General features: G+C 50.0%; 1 protein-coding gene across 1 annotated transcript; it reads left to right on the top strand.

Moving 5' to 3' along the window:
* Positions 1-5446: 5446 nt before the first annotated feature.
* Positions 5447-6314, top strand: LOC124675841 (ribulose bisphosphate carboxylase small subunit, chloroplastic 1-like). Its single transcript, XM_047211914.1, has 2 exons — positions 5447-5605; positions 5722-6314. The coding sequence occupies exons 1-2, from the start codon at positions 5462-5464 to the stop codon at positions 6100-6102; spliced, it is 525 nt and encodes a 174-aa protein (XP_047067870.1). The 5' UTR covers positions 5447-5461; the 3' UTR covers positions 6103-6314.
* Positions 6315-9761: the final 3447 nt, after the last annotated feature.

Here is a 9761-nt window from a genome sequence, read left to right as displayed (position 1 = left end):
GGAGGGCGATGGTGTGAAGAAATCATCCATGGGCGGCCTCCTTTTATAGCGGCGAGTGGTGGCCGAGGTGGAGCGGGGCAGGTCATGGTGGCGACGGCGTTTCTGGGCGGTGAAGGGGCAAGTGATGGGCGCGTCGTTTAGGCGGCGTCGAGGTGGTCACGATGCGCATCATGGCGAGGACGGGGGTGGACGGGAGCAGGCGGGCGATCGTCATGTACTGGCGGACGGTGGCAGCGGACGTCGACCATGGCGTCGGCTACAGGGTGAGCGCGGGCCAATGAGGATGTCTGGGAGGGAGCTGACGTCGAGGAGAGCAGGTGGGTGAAAGGAGAGAGGGAGAGGTGGTCTGAGGCGAAGAGGCACTGCCGTTCTCTATCATGTCCAGAGCGTCACCGTGCATGCTCTGGCACGACCTGGCCGTGGTGACCACATCACGTTCCAGGCGCTGCAAGGCGTCTACTGGCCAGGGCTTGCGCCAGCAGGTGTGTGGGAGTGAGGGAGAGTTACTGGACATGATGATTGGGGACAGAGATGAGTGTAGGTGGTGATGGCATGGTGAGTGGCATGCCATGCCACGGCATGGCCAAGTTCTTAAATATTTTTCACAAATAAGGGAGTCTCTGGTACTGCAATGATGCAAGGGGTTGCTAGAGGTACTCAACATGACATAAGATCGATGGATGAGGCTTTAGTCCACTGGATAAAACCATGTCTAGGGTTGGCAGGTTTGTGCACTCAAGGTGCTTGATGAAATGGCCGCAAGAACAATATTTTCGAATTTTTGATTGAATTTTGGTGGGTTGTTATCATATAATATTTGAAGTATAATGGTGATGGTGTGGTGCAAAATGGTGTAGTTTTGTGAAATCACAAAATGGGTATGATCTTCTCTCTATTTCAAAGTTGCTACTTGTCAACCATATTCTAAGCAATGGAGGCAGAGTCAACCATGGTGGTCAACACAAAACTTGTTCACCTTGATGTGGTCTTGGATGAGGTGCAAAGACTTGAGAAGGTTTAGTTTAGAAAATCTCTTAGTACAAGGGCTCAAAGAGGGTAAGATGATAAAAATGTCACATATGACCATGATCATACGTGAGTTGGTTTTTGAAGTTTCTCTTGCTTTGATTTGGTTCCCCCTAATTTTTGCATTCTGGACAACTTAACAAGGTTGCAAAAGTTGGGGTGTTACAGGAGGGGGGCCACAAGGGGCCCACACCTGCCCTAGGTGCGGGCCAGGGCTTGGCCGTGCCTAGGAGTGGTGTGGCCGCCTCGGCCACCCCTTCGACCTCTCCTTCGCACTATAAGATGCCCCTGGACCTGAAAACCAAGGGGGTTCAACATTTTCCCAGAAAGAGTTTCGATGCTCCGCCGCCACCAGAAACCCCAATCCGGGGACCAGAAGTTCCGTTCTGGCACTCTGCCGGGACGGGGATTTTGTGGAGTCATCGCCATCGCCATCACCGACGCCTCTCCATCAACCATCCATGGTTCCCCCATCCATGTGTGAGTAATTTCCCGCTGTAGGCTGTAGGGGGTGGTAGGGATTGGATGAGATTGGTCATGTAATAGCTATAAGATTGTTATGGGCATATTATCTAGTATATGTTGTTAGTACTTTTGACATTGTTGCAACTTGCTATACTTAATGCTTGTCACTTTGGATCCGAGTGTCATGATCTCAGATCCGAACATGTTATTGAATCATGAGGATAATAATTGTTTTTTATCATATCTGCAAGTTGTATACACACATTATTGTCCGGAACCTGAGGCCCCAAAGTGACCAAGAATTGGGATAACCGGAGGGGTGGCTATGATGTGAGGATCACGTGTGTTCACGGCGTGTTAATGCTTTGCTATGGTACTCTATTAAAAGGAGTACCTAAATTACCAGTAGTTTCCCTAGAGGCCCCGCTGTAACGGGTTGGTAGGACAAAAGTTGTAGTGCAAGTTTCTCATTGAGAGCATGCACGACTAAATAGGAACACACGCCTATGGATATATTATGCTAGGATGTTTTTATCATTATCATTTGCAATGTCTACGTCTTGCTATTACATGGACTCTCTTATTCATGCAACGCCGGTTCACCCATGGCTATGCCTACAGTATTTTAATCATGTTGTCTACTGCAATTGTCGCTATTGTTGTTTTTATTTCGCTACTGATGTTACTTCACTACTCCCACTGCCATAAAACTGTTATTACTGATAAATTGTTGCGAGCAAGTCTATTTTTAGGTGCAGGTGAATTGACAACTCACTTGTTAAAGTTTATAAATATTCTTTGGCTCCTCTTATGTCGAATCAGCGTGTTAGATGGCGGCTGTATTTGGACCCTCAGATGTGTGTTAGATGGATGCGATTTAAAGGATCTGCCCCCTTCTGGCTCTTTTAATAGTAGTGGTTTGTCATAAGGAATTTAGCAAACAAATTCTCTACTATCTCTACTACTTAAAAAAGAGGAACTTGTTCCGTAATCAGGCAATACGTTGTTCGTTTCGTCCTCTTCGTTCGCTCATCTACGATCGCCCCGCACCCACCCAAGTGGGCCAAGCCCAACAAGCCCAGCTAATCCCATGCACCCTCTCCTCTCGTCACCCAACATCAATGGCTAGGCGACTAGGGTTTCTCTACCTACTCCGGTGATCATCGCCCATAGAAGATAAGTTGGGCCTGTTTCCTCCTTCCTGGTTTTCTTCGATACCGGAATCCTCTTTAGTTTTTTTAGATGTACGAAAAATTAGTCTGATTTTTTTTACCTACCAACATCACCTATCCACATGTAATGGAGTAATAAAGATATAATAGTAAATAAAGATTTTAAAAAGTAAAAGAAGTCACAACAAGAAGAGAAGGCGAGCCCTAACTCTAACCACACATTTCTCCTCTCCCTTAACGCGACAAGGAAGGCGGCAGCCCATGGCGGTGCGGCCGGTTTGCTCGCCGGTGCGCACGTCCATGCGCGCGGCTCCGTCGAGCTTGCCGGACCGCATCGCGCGCATTGCCGCGGGATTCCGGTGCGGTTTCTCCGGCGAGCTCCTCCCTCCGACGCCGCTCACCGACCTCGACCACCTGCGCCGTCGCTTCCCGCGACGCTGCTTGTACAGCCCCTGCGTCGTGAGTCGGAAGAGGGCGCGGTGCTGCCGGCGGTCTCCTATCTGCCGCCATGGCCGACGCACGCGAGCTCCGTCACCGTGCGGGGCCCAAGCTTCGCCGGCGTGGCGGCGTCCTCGTGGAGTCTCTCGACGGCACGGATCCGTTGGACGCGGCCGTTCTCACAGCAGCCACCCAAAAAGGTCAATTTTTTTCTCCTATTCCTCGATCTGTTGCTGTTGGAGAGCGTTGTGCAGCTGTTCCGGACTTGACCATGTCCATCCGCTATTCTGTCAAGACGTTCTGGCTCTGGTTGTGCATTTGGTAGACATCAATGCAAGCTCTGAGACCCTAGTAGTGTAGATAAGAGCATCTTCCCAACGACACCGGATGGAGCGTTTGGGGACATGTTTCTTCGTGTCGCTCCGCATTTGAGAGACGTTGCTCCCCAGCCCCCCCCCCCCCCCCCGCGTCCACAAAAAAAATTTGAGATATTTAAAATTTAATCGAATTCATTCAAATTTGCTATATATTACATAGATTCGAACGAAATTCGATGAAATTTAAACTAAACCCTAATCTAGTAGTACTTGCGGCAGCTAGAGGCGTCGTAGTACTGGTGGAAGTTGTACATATCGACGGTGACGACCTCCTGCTTGCCGCGCTCGTCGGGCTCGTCCTTCATTGCGCCGCTTGGTCCAGCCTCGCCATCGTCGGTGAGGTCGACAAACGGCTTCCCGGTGTCGCGGATGGATATGGCGATCTCCACATCGAGGTTGCCCCTCCAGGCGTCCTTGTCGTTCAGCGACGCCACGAACGCCGCGTGCAACCCTGGGCAGTCCTCGGGGTCGTCACTGCTCGCGATGAGACGCTGCTGCCACTCGTACTCTGCCTATAGCGCCGCCTTCCCGGCTACCTCGTCGTCCTGCTCCTCATTCACCTCCGGCTTCGGGATGAGGAGGGCGCCGTCGGCGCGCCTTTGCTGTTGTCGGCTTCCGCTGCCGCCGCGCCTCGGATTGACGGGCGCCGTCGCAAACTCCGGCTCCTCCTTCACCTCGCGCTTGTGCACGGTGTAGGGCGCGGTGCGACGAGGAAGGCGCCGATCGCGCCGGCCCTGTTGAGGAAGAATTGGAGGATGACGAGTACGTTCTCCTCGGCTGCCAGCGCGCTGCGGGAGATGGTGGCAGCGACGACGGCATCTCCAACCTCGGCGCGCCGTTCTTGATGTCGTCGACGACGTGCTCCAAGGTGCGCCCCGGAAAGCCCCAGAAGAGGAGGCGCCCATCCTTGTTCCAGCTGTTCCGCCGGCCGATGAGGCCGGCGGTGCTGTTCATCTCGGCGTCGTGTTTGGCGTGGAAGTAGGCGACCCACCAGGTCTCGTTGCCGGTGGCCGCCCAGGTTGGATCGTCCCGCTCCTCGGCGGTGAGGCGAGACCGCCGGGCCCTGATCTTGTCCCTCCAGCGCTCCGTGCCCGGCAACGGCGGCATCGGGACGCCTACGCCGTTGACGGCCATCCTCCACCAGCCGCTGCTTGGCAGGCGCATGTCCGGCGGGACGGGATATCCTGTGCGGTACAGCGCCCACGCCTCCGCCACGATGAGGCAGCCGCGACCGAAGCCGTTCGCCGCGGCGATCTTGCGGGACGATGACATTGGCGAGGGAGGAAGAAATTTGGGAGCGGCGAGAGGTTGTGATGGGGATGGAAGGAGGGGCGCTCTTATTATGCAGCGGCGCCAGGCGAAGCGGCAGCGGGGCGTTGGACGCAATAAACGCCGACGCGGATGGCCATGCACGACGAGACGCGCCCCTGCGTCGCCTAAGAAAGTTGGGACGCCATTAACGTCGCTTTTGACCAAAGGTAGGCGACGGGGTTTTAGGCTTTCGAGTCGCTGACGCGTCGGGCCCGTGTCTTCTCGCCTCGCTGTGTCCGGCGTGCCCGGAGCGTCCCTGTGTACCGGGGAGGGCTCGGGGTGTCGGACACCGTATTGGGCCGTGCCGGACAGAAAAGGCCTTTAGAGCGCGGGGCTGGGAACGATTTTTTATCCGGCACACCCCAAATCCCTTTGGGACGCTTTGGGGACAAGGCTGGAGATGCTCTAAGTATGTGGCCACCAGTCAATGATCACAGATATGTATCCGACGGACATCCCTCTTCCCCTGATCCGGACAGATAAGGCACCTTGCAGGAGGCAAACGCCACAGCCACCCACACCATATCTCATATCTCGAATGAATGGAATGGAACAGGGCTGGGCATATCTAGCAATATATACACCGTGGGTGACCCGGCGATTGTGTACCCTGCCTCCTCCTCTTCTTAGTAAAGCATATACAATTAGGCAGCTAGCTAAGTGCGTACTACAATGGCCCCTGCCGTGATGGCTTCCTCGGCCACTACTGTGGCGCCCTTCCAGGGCCTCAAGTCCACCGCTGGCCTCCCCGTCAGCCGCCGCAGCGCCTCCAGCCTCGGCAGCATCAGCAACGGTGGAAGGATCAGGTGCATGCAGGTATGTGCATCTTTAAAGTAGTAAATGCATCAGTTTTATTGACAGTCCAATTCACTCCGCACCAAATATTGAGCTGACATCCATCTCATGTATATGTGTTCTGATCAACAATTCAGGTGTGGCCGATTGAGGGCATCAAGAAATTCGAGACCCTATCTTACCTGCCACCGCTCTCGGCCGAGGCCCTCCTGAAGCAGATCGACTTTTTGATCCGCTCCAAATGGGTTCCGTGCTTGGAGTTCAGCAAGGTTGGCTTCATCTTCCGTGAGTTCGGCAGCACTCCCGGATACTACGACGGCAGGTACTGGACAATGTGGAAGCTGCCCATGTTCGGCTGCACTGACGCTGCCCAGGTCCTCAAGGAGGTGGAGGAGGTCAAGAAGGAGTACCCTGACGCCTATGTCCGCATCATCGGTTTTGACAACATCCGTCAGGTGCAGTGCGTCAGCTTCATCGCCTTCAAGCCACCAGGCTGCGAGGAGTCCGGCAAGGCATAAGCTGCCAGCTGAAACAACGGCCGCTATATACTTTTGCCGAAGACTCGGTTTATTTTGCATTTAATGTGATTGTGTTTGCACGTATTCAAGTATGTATTTGCCTACCGACCTAGGAAGAGCTGTGATATGTGAATTCTAGAACCGGCTACATGTAAAAGCATACACATACACATATAATATTATATATTATTTCCGAGTGTATTTATATCCAATCCGCCTATTCTATTTTTCTACAAATCTATGTGAATATCTATCATTTGCATTGCTGATAGATGGAAAGTTGTTGTAGTTTCCAAATATAAGGTGATCTCCTTAGGATCAACAAAAAATTCAAGCGTCTCTCCCCAGTAGAAAACTTTATGTGACTCATTTTGTGTTACTCCCTTCCACTCCATTGATTGTTGAGTTGCACATCATGCTTTTTCTTTCCTTGGTGTGCTTGACCTCTCTGCTAATTTTGGCCAGTCAATTTATTTGTCAATGTGGGACTCTTCCTTTGAAATATCTCCAAGGAGTTCATGTCATTTATATTCTCCAAGAATTGTCTACAACTTTTTGGATGCTAAATATCTACCTAAGCTTGGTACCAGGATTGAGAATGATGCTTAATTAGTGCTTTTTTTTTGTATCCCTTATTACTTCCAGTGAAAAACGTTTCCTTGAAAAGATGGATAATCATAGAAGAAGATTCTCTTGCCATCAAAATAGGAAGAATGGAAGAGATGTGTTTAGGTAGGCTACGGTTTGAAAATCTAAAGGAGGTTGATGTGCTAAGGAAGTGAGATAGCAAAATATAATCTTACTTTCTAAGTGGCGGTGGAAGTTAGAGAGCCAGAATGGTCTTCAGTAAGATATTATTTTTGCTAAGTACTTTCTAGTAAGTTTTTTGCATCTGTTAAACCTAGATTTTATAATTCTCCTTGTTGGAAAGCTTGGAACTCAAAGACATATAGTTCGACATAGTGTAATCCTAGCTAGATTCTAGATGGAAATGCACCTCTTTGTGGAAGCCATCCTTTGTTGTTCAGTATTTTCATTTCAAGGACTATGCAATTACATGTTTTCCACATGCCAGCTTCATTGTTGCTCTCAGAATAATAATGGACAAGTGGAAAAAGGATTACGGATAAAACTATCAATTTTAGTGTGAGTATGTTTACGATGGGGTCATTTTTTCTTGGAAAAACCGTCATTTGCATAAATAGCTTGAGAGCATTATATGAAGCTCATAGTAAATGGATTGGGACAGCTCAAAATCCTTATAAGATTCCTAACTTTCTTTGGCAATTCCTCTAGATGATTCTAACTAGAAGAACACCTATGTGCTCTTTATGTTACAAGTTATAACAGCTAATCCTCTTTTCTTATTTTATGTCTTCTGTTTATCGGGGGTTAATTTGTGGCTTATCTGTTAGGAGGATCTCGTCCCCGGCTGAGTGCTGGGAGAGGAGCTCGCCCGCGAGGACCTCGGGTGGGGAGGAAAAGAAAGAAGAAGACCCCGCCGAGCCGCCGCCGAGGTGGGCTTGCCGTCGCCGGCGTGGCACCGGCCACGGGAGCTCGAGGGCTCGTTCTCTCCGTCGCCATCGTGCGGGAGAGGCTCACACAGAAAGGGCTACGGGGGCAAATGGCTAGGGTTAGGGTTTGACCGGTTCGGTCTAGTTATTATACCATCCAAAAGTAAAGGGCCGCCGTCGGATCGAATCCAACGGCCAGAAGTGCCTGCCGTGTGGGCACCGTGGCCGGGCCGCGTGGGCTCCGCTGGCCAGGTGATACGTCTCCGACGTATCGATAATTTCTTATGTTCCATGCCACATTATTGATGATATCTACATGTTTTATGCATACTTTACATCATATTTATGCATTTTCTGGAACTAACCTATTAACAAGATGCCGAAGAGCCGATTCTTTGTTTTCTGCTGTTTTTGGTTTTAGAAATCCTAGTAAGGAAATATTCTCGGAATTGGACGAAATCAACGCCCAGGGGCCTATTTTGCCACGAAGCTTCCAGAAGACCGGAGAGTCAACGAAGTGGGGCCACGAGGTGGCCAGGGGGTAGGGCGGCGTGGCCCCACCCTTGGCCGCGCCGACCTGTCTCCTGGGCCCCTCGCGACGCCCCCTGACCTACCCTTCCGCCTACAAATAGCCTTCGTCGCGAAACCCCCAGTACCGAGAGCCACGATACGGAAAACCTTCCGCAGACGCCGCCGCCGCCAATCCCATCTCGGGGATTCAGGAGATCGCCTCCGGCACCCTGCCGGAGAGGGGAATCATCTCCCGGAGGACTCTACGCCGCCATGGTCGCCTCCGGAGTGATGTGTGAGTAGTCTACCCCTGGACTATGGGTCCATAGCAGTAGCTAGATGGTTGTCTTCTCCCCATTGTGCTTAATTGTCGGGTCTTGTGAGCTGCCGAACATGATCAAGATCATCTATCCGTAATTCTATATGTTGTGTTTGTTGGGATCCGATGAATAGAGAATACCATGTTATGTTGATTATCAATTTATATCTATGTGTTGTTTATGATCTTGCATGCTCTCCGTTATTAGTAGATGCTCTGGCCAAGTTGATGCTAGTAACTCCAAGAGGGGATATTTATGCTCGATAGTGGGTTCATGTCTCCGTGAATCTGGAGGAGTGACAAGAACCTCTAAGGTTATGGATGTGTTGTTGCCACTAGGGATAAAATATTGATGCTATGTTCGAGGATGTAGTTATTGATTACATTACGCGCAATACTTAATGCAATTGTACTGTTGTTAGCAACTTAATACTCGGAAGGGGTTCGGATGATAACCCGAAGGTGGACTTTTTAGGCATAGATGCATGCTGGATAGCGGTCTATGTACTTTGTCGTAATGCCCAATTAAATCTCACAATACTCATCATAATATGTATGTGCATGGTCATGCCCTCTCTATTTGTCAATTGCCCAACTGTAATTTGTTCACCCAACATGTTGTTTATCTTATGGGAGAGACACCTCTAGTGAACTGTGGACCCCGGTCCAATTCTCTATACTGAAATACAATCTACTGCAATTGTTCTACTGTTCTGCAAACAATCATCATCCACACTATACATCTAATCCTTTGTTACAGCAAGCCGGTGAGATTGACAACCTCGCTGTTTCGTTGGGGCAAAGTACTTGGTTTGTGCTTCGTGCGGGTTCCACGTTGGCGCCGGAATCCCTGGTGTTGCGCCGCACTACATCTCGCCGCCATCAACCTTCAACGTGCTTCTTGACTCCTACTGGTTCGATAAACCTTGGTTTCATACTGAAGGAAAACTTGCCGCTGTACGCATCACACCTTCCTCTTGGGGTTCCCAACGGACGCGTGATGTACGCGTATCAAGCTCTTTTTCTGGCGCCGTTGCCGGGGGATCAAGACACTGCTGCAAGGGAGTCTCCACATCGCAATCTCTTTACTTTGTTTTTGTCTTGCTTAGTTTTATTTACTACTTTGTTTGCTGCACTAAATCAAAATACAAAAAAATTAGTTGCTAGTTTTACTTTATTTGCTATCTTGTTTGCTATATAAAAAACACAAAAAAATTAGATACTTGCATTTACTTTATCTAGTTTGCTTTATTTACTACTGCTAAAATGGGTACTCCTGAAAATACTAAGTTGTGTGACTTCACAACCACAAATAA

This window comes from Lolium rigidum, chromosome 7, assembly GCF_022539505.1.
Source record: "Lolium rigidum isolate FL_2022 chromosome 7, APGP_CSIRO_Lrig_0.1, whole genome shotgun sequence".
In the NCBI taxonomy this organism is placed as follows: Eukaryota; Viridiplantae; Streptophyta; class Magnoliopsida; order Poales; family Poaceae; genus Lolium; species Lolium rigidum.
The sequence above is the reverse complement of the archived record's forward strand: the minus strand, read 5'-3'. Positions and strand labels throughout refer to the sequence as shown.